Genomic DNA, 14,670 nt, shown 5'->3' with positions numbered 1-14,670 from the left:
TGTAGCTGCCGTCGGCCTCCAAAGTTTTGTTAGCATCTTATGATCTGCTTTCAAATCAACTGCCAGCCTCCTTTCAAGGTGAACTTCCTTGAAAGGAGGCTGGCAGTTGATTTGATTGTGCTCTTCTTGTAGACTATATTCTTGACTGATTTCAATTTTTTCTGTGGCCTGTTTAAATTCCAGACCAGGCTCATAGGCTGCCACAAATTTATTTCTGAAAATTGTGGCAGCCTATGAATCAGTTCACATTTCTTAGGTTTAAACCTCCTTACATATGCTCAGTAATGCTGCTTTAAACCTTTGCATCTGATGTGATAGGCCTATATGCATTACATTTATTTTAACTTAAAAAAAAAATGGTGTCCAATTTTTTAAGTGATCATGAAACACATTATGCATGTATGTGTGGATGGATGGATTCTGTAAATTGCATTCATATGTTTACAGTACAGCTAATTTAAATTTTTATTCAATGATCAAATAAGAAAAGAATTATAGAAGTTGACATGTTTTGTATTGTTTTAGTTGTCTATATTATTAATATGACATACATGTTTTGATTTTATGTTCTGGCTATGTTATACAGCTTTCATATGTTGTTCAGGATCGTTCAGAAGAGCTTCAGGGAAAAAGCTCATGTCAAGGCACAAAGTAGAGCAGATCAAAAAGTAGGTTGTTCCTCTGGATTCTCTGCTGGATGATCACAAAGTAGAGGAGATCCACTGATAAGCAGAAAAGTCTGCTGTAAAGATTATGAAGGTTTCATGACGTTTGCTTTTTAATTTTTTTAAATATTTGTGGTTTTTTTTATTGATCCTGTTTCTATTATATTATTCTTTACTCTTTTTTATAAACCCATACACATGGTGATCATTCTGGTCCCATCTGCTAAAATAGCAAACAGATTTTTTTTAGCCCCTTACTTTACTCATCACTATGTGTGTTAATGTAAACTATTGTCACTGTCCAGCCTTGTTTTTTTTACACTCAGCCTGTAGATTTCCTGATTTTTAAAGATCACCTACCTCACATGAAGGCCTGTTGTCTCACACATTTTGAAGAATGGCTAAGAGACACGGGCCTCCATGGCATGGCAAATTTTAGATTTATACCTCAGAAACAGAAAGTCCTTGATTACTAATGAAGGAATGGATGCTTATAAGTGTGGGACTGTGAATTTATCATTGTTATTTTTGATTTAATAATTTGCAACATGAAATTTGATTCCACTGCTGAATAAATAAGCTCAAATTAAAGGTTGGATTTTTCTAAAATCTCCAGTATGAGTCTTATTACTGCAGCAACAGATTCATTTCTTTTAAATATTTTTACATGTATTTTCTAGAAGTGTCAATGGCACTGTACATTCAGTTTCCACCAGACTTACTGTTGTAAGTTCCTGATACAAGTAATGTAAGGTCTTCCAAATTATTTATAAAATTCACATATCCAGAATCTACACACACGCACACCTGCAAAAATAGTTTTTCCGCTGCTGTAGTCTTGTCATGTCTGTCAACACAAAACACTGGAGCCACAAGGTGTGTGTGTTTCTGTGTGCACACATCCCTGATCCAGGGGATCCAAAACCTGTGGTGTGTGTTTCTTCCTCTGCTGCAGCTGGCTGTGCCAGGGGACGTTTTTCAGATTCTAATGAATGCAGTTAAACTGGTTAGGTGCTGGGTCCAGGATGCTGTCTCTCAGGCTCACTGTGCTAGAATCTAATGTGTAGACAGATGATGTATTGGAACCATCACATCAAGGAGTAGCTCATATGAGCTGGGTATGCCTGGCTCGACGTTGCCTACTGTCAGGATGGTGGCAGTGTGTGTGTGTGTGTGTGTGTGGGGGGGGGGTTCTTGGACGAGAATGTCTTTCCTTTGGGGAATTGCGTGTTTCAGCGGTATGGATATTGCAAACGGTGACAGAAGGAATAAACAGACCTTCTCTGTCTTTTCTTCAGGGATTGGGCCGTTCACAGAGGCGGTGCTGTGACTGATGTTTGTCAGTGTTCTGTGTCTATTTATTTGTTTGGAAAACAAATGCATTATTAACAAGCCACTGCCACATGTTATCCTCTCAGTGTATTTTCTTCACTGGCATCATTGTCTTCCCATTCAAGTGGAAATTAGCTTGGTCACAACTGTAATACTAAAGCTGAAGGTGAAATCTATGACTTGACAGATCATGTAACCTCTACACAGAATTCCACTGCATTGCAAATATATTGATACACCTTAAACTTAAAGTTTTGTCATGCAACCACAAATTTCTATATATTTAATTTTGATTTGTGTTATAGACAGACAAATATAGGGCACAATTATGAAGGAATAGAAACTGAAATCCAATATTCAAATATTTGTACATATAGGAATCTAAAAAGTGTGGTTTTGTCAGGGATCTGGGTGTGGTGTGTTGTGTTGTGTTGTGTTATGTGGTGTCTCTCCTCCACGTAGCTGCCGGTTTTCCCAGGAGGGCGGAGTTGAGCAGTGTGCTTCCTCGCACTTGTTTCTAATCAAGTTCATCAGCTGAAGCTTAAGAGGCGATGGCTGCAGGTCTTTTGACGCCTGAGTGGTTTTTGACGCCCTTGCATAAACTAAAATGTTTGCCCTTTGTTCTTTGCACAATAGCTTAAGCTCACTCAGATTGAATAAAGAGTGTAGGTAAAGAGCAATTTCCGATATTTCCATAGAGTCTTAATTAGATTAGGGCCCATTCGAAAGCATGACAATACTTTGATCTAAGTCCTGCCATCATAGTTCCAGCAATTGTGCTACTGGAAGATGAACCTCACTTCCAGTCTCAAGTCGTTTGCTGGAGTTGTATCCATCTCCCAATCAGCTGTATCTTGCTTTGCTGTCACTGCTGAAGAAAACCATCCCACTGCATGATGATGACTCCACCATGTTTTATGATGAGTATAGAGTTTTCAGTGTTCATTTTCAGTCATAAATAGTGTAATCCATGTATACCATAAGCTGATTTAGGGGGTTATCTGATCACAGCATTCTCTGTCACTGGTTTTCCAATCATGGGAAAACAGGTGACTGCACAGGTGACTTCTTAAGTCTTTCTTTCAACAATTCAATTGTCCTATTAACAGATTCTCCAGTGTGAGCTGAGTTTTCTGCAGCTCCTCCAGAGTTACCTTGCATACCTCTTTCTTGATTCCTTCGTTGATTACTGCTCACTTTGCATTTTAGGTGGTTGGTCGTGTACAAGTACAGTTTAGAACATAATATTGTGAAACGTTCAATATTCTTTGTCACTCATTTGTGAAAGTGAAACATATATTATACATATTTATTACATAGAGTGAAATATTTCATGCCTTTATATCTATTGATAATGGCAAACAGATAATGAAAACCAATAATTCAGAGTTTCAGAAAAGCAGAATTTTGATAAAAGATTTACTACATAGAAAATTGAGAGGAAAACGTGTGGTAGGAAAGGGTGCTCCAGCAACAGGGATACCACAGCCTTGAGAGGATTGTCAAGCAAAGTCCAGGATTTGGGGGCGCTTCACGAGGAGTGAACTTAGGCTAGAGTCAGTGCATTAAGAGTCAATACGAAGAAACAAATCCTTTACATGGGCTACAAACGTCACGTTCCTTGTGTCAAGCTACTCCTGAACCAACATCAGAAGTGTTTTTACCTGTGCTAAGGAGAAACAGAACTGGACTTTTGCTCAGTGGTTCAAAGTTCTCTTATCAGATGAAAGTTAAGTTTGTTTTCATTTGGAAATCAAGGTCCCAGAGTCGGGAGGAAGAGTGGAGAGGCACAGAATGTCATGATCCACAGCTGTTTGCATTTTGTTCTCACTTATTTTTGTATTTAGATCTATTCTGTGCGTATAGCCCTCCTCAGTTCCTTGCTTAGTTTCTCTCTCAGCTGTTCTGCATTCTGTTGATTGTACTTACCTGGTTTTCATGTAGCTCTTTAGATATTTGTTGTATTTAAGTTCCTGGTTTCTGTTCCAGTCATTGCTGGATTCCCTTCTTAGTCCATTGCTGTCTCCCTTGTCCATGTATGTTTTCTCGTGTCACATAAGTTCTCGGTTTAATTATTAATTATTAAGACATCCTCAACATGCTTTTGCCTTTGTCTGGTTCCAATTTGGGTGTGCAAAAACATGAGACAGAATCCACCTTGCTTGAATTCCAGTGTAAAGTTTCCACAGACAGTGACGGTTTGGGGTTCCATTGCCATCTGTTGATGTTGGTCCACTGTGTTTTCTGAAGTCAACAGTAAATGCAGTCATCTACCATCTTCCTGCCTCCTTCTACTAATAGGCTTAATGGAGATGCTGATTTCATTTTCCAGCAGGACTTGGCACCTGCCCACACTGCCAAAGGTACCAAAAGGTGGTTCAGTGACTGTGCTTGATAGGCCAACAAACTCGCCTGATCTGAACCCAAGAGACATTCTATGGGGTATTGTCAGAAGGAAGATGAGATCCATCAGACCAACCAATGCAGATGATTTTAAGGCCACTATCAAAGCAATCTGGTCTTCCATGAAACCTGAGCATTGCCTCAGGCTGATTATTGTCTCCATGTCACACAGCATTGGTGCAGTAAAGAGGGCCGACCCGAAGTATGGAGAAATGAACATACTTTTCAGAAGCCTGACATTTCGGTTAAAAATATAATTGTATTATTGGTTTTATGTAATATTCTAATTTTCTGATATGCTGAATTTTGGGTTTTCATTATCTGTAACCCAGCATAATCAAATGTATACAGAATAAATGCTTGAAATAATTCACTCTAAGTGTGAAGACTGAATTATTTCAAATGTAGAGTGAATTATTCACTTATTTCAGAAAGTGAGTTTCACTTTCTGAAATGAGTGACAAAAATATAAATTTTGTTTACGATATTCTCATCTTTTTTAGCTGTTACTATAGGGTAGGCTTGCTGTTATGCCATACTCTTTCCATTTTTGAATGAAAGATTGAACAGTTCTTGGTAAGAAGTACAAAGCTTGATATTGTTTTGTACCCTAACCCTGCTATGAACTTATCTAGAACGTCCTTCTTCCTGACCAGTCTGCTGTGTTCTTTGGTCTCCATGATGCTGCTTTTTTAGTAATTTACTCAAATACACACTTCACAGAACAGCCAGATTTATACTGAGATTAAATTACACACGTGTGTAACCATGTGTAATCTGTTCAGTAATTAGGTGACTTTTGAAGTGAATTAGCTGCACAAAATTTTATTGAGTGGTTTTATTTGTAATAAATGTTGTAAACTATGCTTTTCTTTTTACTTCACAATCGTGAACTGATTTATGTGGGTTTGACACATAAAATACCAATAAAATATGTTCAATTTGTGGTTGTCACATAACAAAAAGTGCAAAGGTAGTTATACTCTTCCAAGGCTCTGTATACAGGGCTTAGTTATTAAAAGGTGAATATTTAAAAACTTATACACAGTGGGGAACTGCTGCTTCGTATAAGAAAACAGGTGTTTTTTTTTTGTTAGAATTTAGGTTGCATGTCCAGGCTCTGCTGACAAAATACAGCAGACACTTTAGCCTATATGAAATTAGAGAGATTCATTTGTAATTAAAATCTATGCAAAAAGGTCTTGAAAATGATACTGAGAGGTCTGGACCATTGAAATTTGAGGTAAACCACCACACTTAGTTTGCATTTCTCTTGTAACTTGCAGGCGCATTAGATATCAGACTTTGTGAGTGGGCTCCTAAGTGAGACTTCAGACCCTCAAGAAACTGGCTGTAGGTTTGCCTGAGAACAGCTTGAATAAAAATAAATGCTGTGAAAGGCTCATTCGCACTCACAATCACACTTAAAGCAATTTCACCCATAACAGGGAGCAGGACTGTGAGAAAATGATTCTACGGCAACTGACACATTTTTCTACCTTTTTTCCCCCTCACATGCATATCAATAGATTTCGATCATTTGCAATCTAAAGGAGAGGCTGAAAGTCTTGTAGGAAAAGTACAATAGCTGCCCATCCATTGGTTCCTGAAAGAAGAGAGTTGAAGAATAAGAAATAGAATATAATAGAAATTCTGGAAATTTGGTAGCAAAAGCACTGTCATACCTGGCTTTAATCCTCAAAAATATACATTTTTGAACGAGTTCCTGTATGTCAGTTTATTTGAAACTATTGCATATTTTATTGTTCATTGTTTGCAATGTAGAGCACCTTTTTATCTTATAGGTGAATCTCCATAAGTTATCATTACAAAGTATATTCATTCAGCAGTTTAGTTACAAAAATGAAACTCATATTATGTAGTTTTTTTACCCAGAGTGATATATTATATGTCAAGCAATTTTTTCTGTTAATTTTGATGAGCATGCCTTAATGCTCATGAAAACTTCAAATTGGATTTTGCAGAGTGTTAGAATGGTGCTTAAGACTAAATGAAAGGGATTTTTAGTACAGAAATTAATGAAATGAAAAGTATTTCCATGTAGAGTACGACAAATGCATTCAAGAGTTGGATGGTGCTCCTTTTGCAATAATTACTGCATCAATGCACCGTAGCATGGAGGCAATCAACCTATGACACTGTTTGATTGCTTTTAACAACATTCCTTAAGGTCTTGCAGAGTGCAATGAAAAGACATCTGACCTTGTGCATTTGAAAGGATGAGGAAATGTTGAAAAAGGAAGAGATGAAAAACTCTGTGTCCTCTTACCACAGTCTCAGCCTTGACTCTGCAGACAAAATGTGTTCTACAGTGAAAGTAGCAATTTCTACATATTATCTACAATGTTTCTTATTCAGCTGGGATTAAAAGTACAAATTTTATTGTATATGCACAGTTCGTATGCGCAAATGAAAAATATTAATGATAAGAAGTTAAATAAATAAACTGGGTGCACTGCAACAGAGCTATGCATTTTGTCAGAGGAAGGTCTGTGCTACATGCAAAGCTGAAGTTTGGATTTTGTGTAAAGCAAGTTTCCTTTGTGTTTTTTTGTTTAGAGGTATTGTGACGCAAGGCGAGGAATGAGGATGGCATTTTATATTTTGCACAAATTACTCATTCATTTGTTCTCATCAACATGTTCAAAAAACAAAAACACAAACTTTTACAATATAATTATTATACTTGTTTTTACTTGACAAATCACCCACTGAATTGAGTATGGAGTAATTAAAGACTGCAAGGGGAGCTGAAATAAATGCAAACCACTGTTTTGATATTCAGAGGAAAGCTTTTGTATAAACCTCAGTTAACTTTTTGGATAGTTTTAATGTTATTTTTCACTAGGGGATTGAAGGTATTTTCAAATTTGCTTACTGCTGAAAAAAGCAAGGAATTAAACTATGCAGTTGGGGATGGGCATTCCAAATGTGTGTACATGGATCCATATTTATTTAATTAAAATCTGCTAAAACAACCACATTAAGGAAATAACAGACTCAAACCTATCAGATTATTTAAGCTCCAATGCACAGAGCTCTGCCTGCAACTCCCCGCTGAGAGGGCACCACTGATCTATGATCTCGCTGCATTCACTTTAGTTCCAGTCATAGAAATCAAAAGGCAGAGTCCCTCAAATTAAGTGTGCCAAGAGAACATATTTTAAGAGACCATTAAACGTGATATGAGTTTTGAGCTTTTTTAATGGCAGCTGTACTAGGTAATTGTCTGTATGTGTTCTGCAAAGTGCAGTAAAACGCCATCTGTGCTTCAGTGAAAGCAGTCTCAAGTCTGTAGTGCAGTAATAGGGAGTCAGATTTTATTGTTAAGCAAGAAGTATTCTTGTTAGAATGGCTATTTTAAAATACTTTAGGAATTAATTACACTTTGTTTTGGCTGCAGTGTGCTCAAATAGCTTTCTCTAGATTTGAAAAAAAAAAAAAAAAAATTACATTTATGTCTGTCTAATGAATATCTTGTTTGCTCAAGAGTTTATTTAATTAGACTCATCCAATTGTAAGAGTTTAACCAAAGAGAATCATTTGAACACAGAGTTTTTCATTCAAGCATGGAGACAATTGGGCTCTTTTTTTGGCCAATCTAATACTCTCCCCACAACGCAGTGATTTCCTGGCAGTTTCTGCTGCTTTGTGGAGGCCTCTTGCTGGCATCAGCAGCATTGAAGCAGGACTCTCTCTTTGTTCTCACTCAGTTGTTGTGCTGTGTTGTACACGAGATAAAGGTAAAGTACAAAAAAAAAAAAAAACAAGAAAAAACCCCAGATATTAACGCTGTAGAGGCAAACAAGCTAGTGAGCTCAAGTTTCCAGCTGTCTGTATGTGAGATATTCTCAGATGGCCCAGCTGCCCAACAGCTGCTGGTGTTCATTCAAATCCCTGGTTGAACAAGCAGGTTTCTTCCTTTTTTGTGTTTTGACACAGACCAGTGGTGTTCTGTGTTAACATGCTCCAACAAGCCGAGCATTATCAGAAAGTGCTAGGGATTGGGATTCTTCATTCTTTATGAAGCTTTATATAGTAAATATAACCATAATTATAGATTTAAAAATCAACCCATAAATATGGGTTAACACAAAATCTTGAAATTCAAGTTGAATTTCTTTCTGTCGCTTTTCTCCATAGATTGCCTCACTCTTTTAATTTCAAATACAAAAGTTATTGATCACATAAATGAACTTCAGATACTTTTACTTTTTAAATTTGCACAAAATTACAAACTTGAATATTTCATTTTAAAATTTGATTTGTCTTGCAGAATTCGTTTTCCGAACCTGCATCAGATTATCCTGTTTCATCATGTAAACACGGCAATGCATTCAAACACACAAAATTGCAAATTCCATACGAGACACTAAAAGCTTATACAGTGTCTGTAAGGTAGCTGAAATCTATGTTGATAAAACAGGAAACCATTTCCAAACAGGTACAAGCCCACAAGCTTCTAAACAATAGTTAAATGAGACAAACCTATTTTATGTGCCTGCAGAGGTAAAGGTTCTGAGGCCTTTCAAAATGATGCTACAACCCTTCTGTGCTTGGCAGAGATTTAAAAAAAAAATAAAATCAAAATGCCTTTCATTTTTATATTTTAACAGCCAGAGTTTGTACAATCTTGCCCATTTAGCATATGCTTACTAAAGAAATGCCAACTTGTTTGCACGGTTGGCTCAAGGTATAGGCAAACTTTGCAACTGCAGGGTGTCACAGGAAAAACTGAATGCACACAAGAAATCTTGACACATGCACTAGTTGTGCAAAGCCTTCATCGTTTTCTGGCTATATTAACTGAATCATAATTAATTAAAGCTTCTTTAATTACTTCTGCTGCCCTTTCTTGAGTATGGAAAGCATTTCATGCACACGTTAACTGATCTGAATAAATCAATTAGTAATTGTGTATTTTACACGTTGCTTGTGAGTACCACATTAAACCTGGACCCTGCTGTAGAGTGCAGAACACCCCCACCACCACCACCACCTATCCACAAAAACCTTCTAAGGAGTACGCTCTTCTTTCTTCCTGTATGAGGAAAGGGAATGGATAACACAAGTCAGCAAATTGCTTTGCTTTGATTGGTCTGGACCCTCTTGACTAGGTGTGGCATTGACCATAATTTAATATAGACAAAGGGGAGGGCAGATGGGGGTTGATAGTTTCTGACTTTAGAGCCTAGAGTTAGGGTGAGATGTGTCGGTGGGTGGGCTAAAATATCAACAGCAGTTTATTTTACAAGATGATTGCATATATTTATATGGTTAAAAAAACAACTCTCTTTAGAAATGGTGAAACTTTAGGCTATCAACCCTTTACTTTAAGGGGATTTTCTGCTCTGAGGCAGAATATTTTAACCTTGTACAGTGCATTAAAGCGTGACAGTCTTGCTAGAATACTGCACTCACTGTTTTATAAGCAAATGCATGCATATTTGTAGCAAAAAAAATATGTTTCTAATCATCTGTAAAAACATGGTAATATGAATACTGCATTTCGTTTTTCAATTTGAATGTATTCGCTGCTACTTAAATCAACAGCTGTTGGGCGACTTTCCCTAATTCAGCACAACGGACAGCGACAAGCCTGCTTTCCTCCGAGGCCTTCCCCTTTAATGCATGCACTCCTCCATTCACCTCGAGTCTCTCCTTAAAATAATAACGATGAATGCGCTCAGCCTATACAATACAATATCATTTATTAAGCGGGACATATATATATATATAGGGATTCCTCTATAATCTTTCCACAATGTACATTAAGTGAGCCAAGTCACTGAACATTAAAATCAGTCAAAGCTACGCAGATTCCGAAATGTGGAACACAAACTACTCTGAATATGTACTTCATAAATTAGATATCTTATTTTCTTGTTTAAACTATTGTTATTGTTGTTAAATAAAAGGCTTGTAACTCATCTCCTAAGGCCGAAATATGTCGCCTTTTCTCTCTCTCTCTCTTATAATAAACTCATCTGCGACCTACAGTTTGGCTTGTTTTCAATATGTTCAGCATCCAAACGTAACACCATAGACAGCACAACAAAAAACGTAAAAAGAAAAAATTTCCATTTGTGCAAAAAATAAAAATAAAAAAATGCCCCTGGGCGTAAAAGCGCTTCTCTCTGGTTGTCCATGATTCCGTACCACATATTCTTTAAGGCTATACAAACATAAATAAAGCATAACACAGTCGTTTTTTTTTTTTTCCTCCCCGTCCTCATCTTTCCTTTGTCCATCTTGCCCAAAAGTTTGTTTTCCAGGCAAAGAGGGGGAAAAAATCCACACACTCGACAATCACATGCCAATCACTGACCCGATCGATACGTTTAGTCATCCAGATTGCGTACAAGTTGAATGGAGGTTTGAATATATGAAACTCCAGGAAAACGTTGATGTCTGACTATAGTGTTGGACGGAGTGGACAGATATTCGTCGGCTTCCTTGGCTGACAGTTTGAAAAATAAATGGCATGTTTTGAATATATTTTTAGTTGTTGTTCCTTAACTTGAGTAAACTTAAGAGTCCCGATCCTCGATTATGGGATTATAGAGGAAAGACTAGAAAGCCTGAGAAGGTGGAGTATTTCCATCCGCCCATTAGGGTGCCCCGCTCCAGCTTTAAGTAGACTCGGTCCTCACGCTCCACCATCAGCAGCACGCCGTTGCTGGCCGCCTCTCTTGTAACGTCCTGGTCGCCCGCGAAAGCTGATATAACGGGAAAGTCGTTCTGCATTAGGTTGACCTGCAGAGGGGTATCAGAAAAAGGCTCAATATGCTGCGGTTTCATATTTAATATACTGAATGCAGAGCTGCCACATTACGGTCTCTCACCTGTATGGTTTGTCTATTGTAGACCTTCACAACGTGGAAGCTGAAACTATAGATCCCCCTTCTTGGAGCCTGGAAAACACTCGCTTTTAGGTCGAAATGGTTGCCGATGTTCACTAAAACCTGCGATCCGAAAAGGCGCACAGTGAGACAAAGCAGTTCGATAAATACAGCTCTTGTTTGGTCACATTTTGGTATTTGGTATGCATGGAGGCGCATGCCAAATGTTTAGGACTGTGCTTGGGATGATTCCCAGTTTAGTGCATGAACAGGCCTCTGTCCAAAGACCCCAGGCGCGTGGATTTATTGAAACTGCTAATCAAAGCTGCAATTCTGAAATGTGATACATGGTATGAATTAATAGTCGCTCCTTTTTTGGCAGCACATCACCAGTTGCGCGAATTACGCACAGCATGATTCGAACATTTTTAAAACGTTTCACATGTTAGGTATGTAAAGTAAGGGCACATCAAAAAACAACTTTAGAATACTCACACAACACATTTTTATATTTTCACAATAATCAAATAGATTAATATTAAAATGTGTGAACACGTTTACCTGATCAAAATAGATTGTCATTGACGTGTTGCTCATCTCCGATGGCTCATGATTAGTCCCGCGCACCGCGGAAAAAGCCACTTTCGCCCCTGCGGAGCGGACGGATATGCCAAGTGAGGAGGTCACCGCTCCGTCCGAGGAAGGGTTCGAGTCGCACACCACCAGACACTTTCCCTCCAACACTATGGGCTCCGTGTCGTTCTGGCCGGAGCACAGGACCACGCCGCATCCCAAGAAGAGAACCAGTGCCAGGACGGCACAGGGTCCCGGGCAGCGCGCTGGCACCATGGTTGGATCACTGGATCCAGCGTACAATGAGACAACCCCGGCAGCCCCTTGGAGGTTTGTTGATCACCTGGTCCAGGCTCAGTTAGCCTCTTTTCCTCTCTCTGCCTTTCTCTCTTTTTCTGTCTGCGATGCTCCCTCACTCTTTGACACAGACGCACTTAGGCTCCCCTCCCTCCTGTGCGTCTTATTAGATTTTGGGAGAGGATCTAAACGATTGGTTTTGTAAATCCTAATGATGTAGGAGGAAAAAAGTTGGAAATGACACGTGAGAAAACAAAAGAACTGAAAATTTTCTATTTTTTACTTGAATAACTTGAGTAATTTCTTTGCGCGTAAAAACGCCCTAGCGCATAAAGTGAACTGCAACTGCTGCCACTGAATACAGAATTTGGCAGTAATGAATAGTCGTTTGATAACCATCTTTTTGATAAGATAAACTATATTTTCGGCTTCGGAACCCTTTAGAAGACATTAAAATGACCTATGATATAATGTTCTTGTTGAAAAACATATTAAAAGAAGCCCAGTTTAAGCATTTTCTTAAAGAAAGGAAGAATCAGCCTTGGCTTACCTGTGCTCCCCATCCCGCTCTTGTGTTCCTTGTCTTTCCCAGGCAGAAGTGAGCGCTCAGGTTGTTGGAAGAGAAAAAAATAAGACGAAAGCACGAGTCTCTGGGCTCCCCTTTCGAGGGACAACTCACGCCCATTCTCCGTGTGAGAGCCACTGCAAACAAGACTCCTCCACAATTGCCCCGCAAATAAGAGCTCAGGGATGGTCTAACAGGTTTGTTTATATATTATTCAGCTCAACGCCGTGAGCTCGGGAGTCCCCTGAGGACGTAAAAGATCGCTTTCTTTTACTGTCTGTTATTAAAGTGCTGTGATTTTCACATGTGTCTGTATAAATATTAAGTTGAAATAAAGGAGTTTGCGGTGGATATTCCTGGTAGTCCATGTCAAATTCCGCATGCATCTATGTGTGCTTAATTCAGGACTTGGACACCTTTAGCGATCCAATACAAATACTAGTGCGCCATCCCCTGGCTATGTTCAGTTGTGCAGAAAAGGCATCAGTTTAGCAAAAATTGAATCATTAAAGTAGTGTCGTAAAACAAAACAAAGACCTGTGCAAAAAGCTTGTAAATTTTATTAGCAGACTACTGAAAGTTTAGAAACGTTCGTCTATCCACACAGATATTCAAGAAAGATTTAATAGGTCAGCTGAAAGAAAGGGGCACTTCTAAAAATGTTCGCAGAGGATGAGCTTCACATGGCTGGTGAAACTTTAACCTTTTCCTTTCAGTCCCTGACATGTCACCATCCTTTGAATAGCTGTGTAAGGGCTTCTATTAGTGCTCCTTACAGCTGAACTGCATGACACTGACGTCTGCAAGTGGTGAACCTTCACTTCAGACCTTTAATTAGTCGTAATTTTTAAATTTAAAGATATTCAAACTAGCATAAGGCAAGCACAGTTATTCTGAGAGTTATTTTCTTCAAGTTCATTTATTACAGATGTTGTGATATGTTGACTCAAAGCAGTGCATAACTGTGAAGTGGAATAGACTGAACTACAATTTTTACAACAATTTGTTTCACTGTCTTTACATATCTATTTAATGAGTTATATAACAGTTATTTTTACACATAATGCAAATAAATTTCTTTAAATATAAAAGTCATGCTGAGCATTTGTATTCAGCCTTCTTTACTACAAATAAAATCCATTTTAAACAGAAGGCATTTAATGAATAAAGAAAGTTCATTAGTTTGTGAGCTGCATAATATATTGAATCACAATATTTCTTGCAATACCAATGTGAGCACAATCACAATTACAAAAGACTGATTTCTGTTCCTTGCCATGCAAATTCTGCATGCCGCTTTGGCTTGTTGGATGGGCTTTCCCAGCCCTTGATGCCCACACTAAATATATTGTTAGTGGCTGAGATGCTAAAGATTACAAAGAATGGTGGAGTAACAGTAATGAAGGAAAAGAAATGGAAGAGATAGAGAAATATGGCTTAATAGTAATCTATATCACCATTGCAATATTTAGCAACAGTACCGCAGTTATATATATCATGTAACCCTGTTATAAATACAGCTATTCCGTTTAGGCCTTTGCATTTTTTAGAGAGCATTAGTAAACAAACAGCATCATGAAGTCCAAGGAACACAGAAAACAGGTGAGGGATAAAGTGGTAGAGAATTTTGAAGAAGGGTTAGGTTGTAATACAAGGAGTATTATTTAAAGAAGCATCCAAGAGGCCCACGTTACCTCTGGAGGAGCTGCAGAGATCCACAGCTCATTCTGAAGAATCTGTCGACTCGACAAATATTTGTCAACAGAGTCCTTAATCTGAAGAATCAGATTATTTCTAGAAACTTGCCATTTTTAGAAGAGTAGCAAGAAGAAAGCTACATACATGCAATTTTCCATAAATGAGCACATGTAGAATAGGTATCCTGGCCAGGTGAGAACAAAACTGAAATGTTTGTCTACATAAAAATCCCTATTACTGGGTCAGAGCTGATGGGAGGATGGATGGAGCTGAA

The 14,670-nt window shown here is 38.2% G+C and overlaps 1 protein-coding gene across 1 annotated transcript; it reads right to left on the bottom strand.

Moving 5' to 3' along the window:
• Positions 1-8,613: 8,613 nt before the first annotated feature.
• Positions 8,614-12,827, bottom strand: cbln2b (cerebellin 2b precursor). The gene is made up of 4 exons (XM_047350608.1): positions 12,684-12,827; positions 11,825-12,341; positions 11,267-11,386; positions 8,614-11,177 (listed from the first exon to the last, which is right to left on the bottom strand). The coding sequence occupies exons 2-4, from the start codon at positions 12,110-12,112 to the stop codon at positions 10,980-10,982; spliced, it is 606 nt and encodes a 201-aa protein (XP_047206564.1). The 5' UTR covers positions 12,113-12,341; positions 12,684-12,827; the 3' UTR covers positions 8,614-10,979.
• Positions 12,828-14,670: the final 1,843 nt, after the last annotated feature.

The sequence above is a fragment of the Girardinichthys multiradiatus genome, chromosome 21 (assembly GCF_021462225.1).
Source record: "Girardinichthys multiradiatus isolate DD_20200921_A chromosome 21, DD_fGirMul_XY1, whole genome shotgun sequence".
NCBI lineage: Eukaryota > Metazoa > Chordata > Actinopteri > Cyprinodontiformes > Goodeidae > Girardinichthys > Girardinichthys multiradiatus.
The sequence above is the reverse complement of the archived record's forward strand: the minus strand, read 5'-3'. Positions and strand labels throughout refer to the sequence as shown.

What these genes read in the sequence shown, in the direction of transcription:
- cbln2b (XM_047350608.1), bottom strand. Translation starts at nt 12,112, where the DNA reads ATGGTGCCAGCGCGCTGCCCGGGACCCTGTGCCGTCCTGGCACTGGTT. An exon ending in TGACAATCTATTTTGATCAG is followed by an intron (nt 11,387 to 11,824) that starts GTAAACGTGTTC and finishes TTCGGATCGCAG; the next exon opens with GTTTTAGTGAACATCGGCAA. An exon ending in ACAATAGACAAACCATACAG is followed by an intron (nt 11,178 to 11,266) that starts GTGAGAGACCGT and finishes ACCCCTCTGCAG; the next exon opens with GTCAACCTAATGCAGAACGA.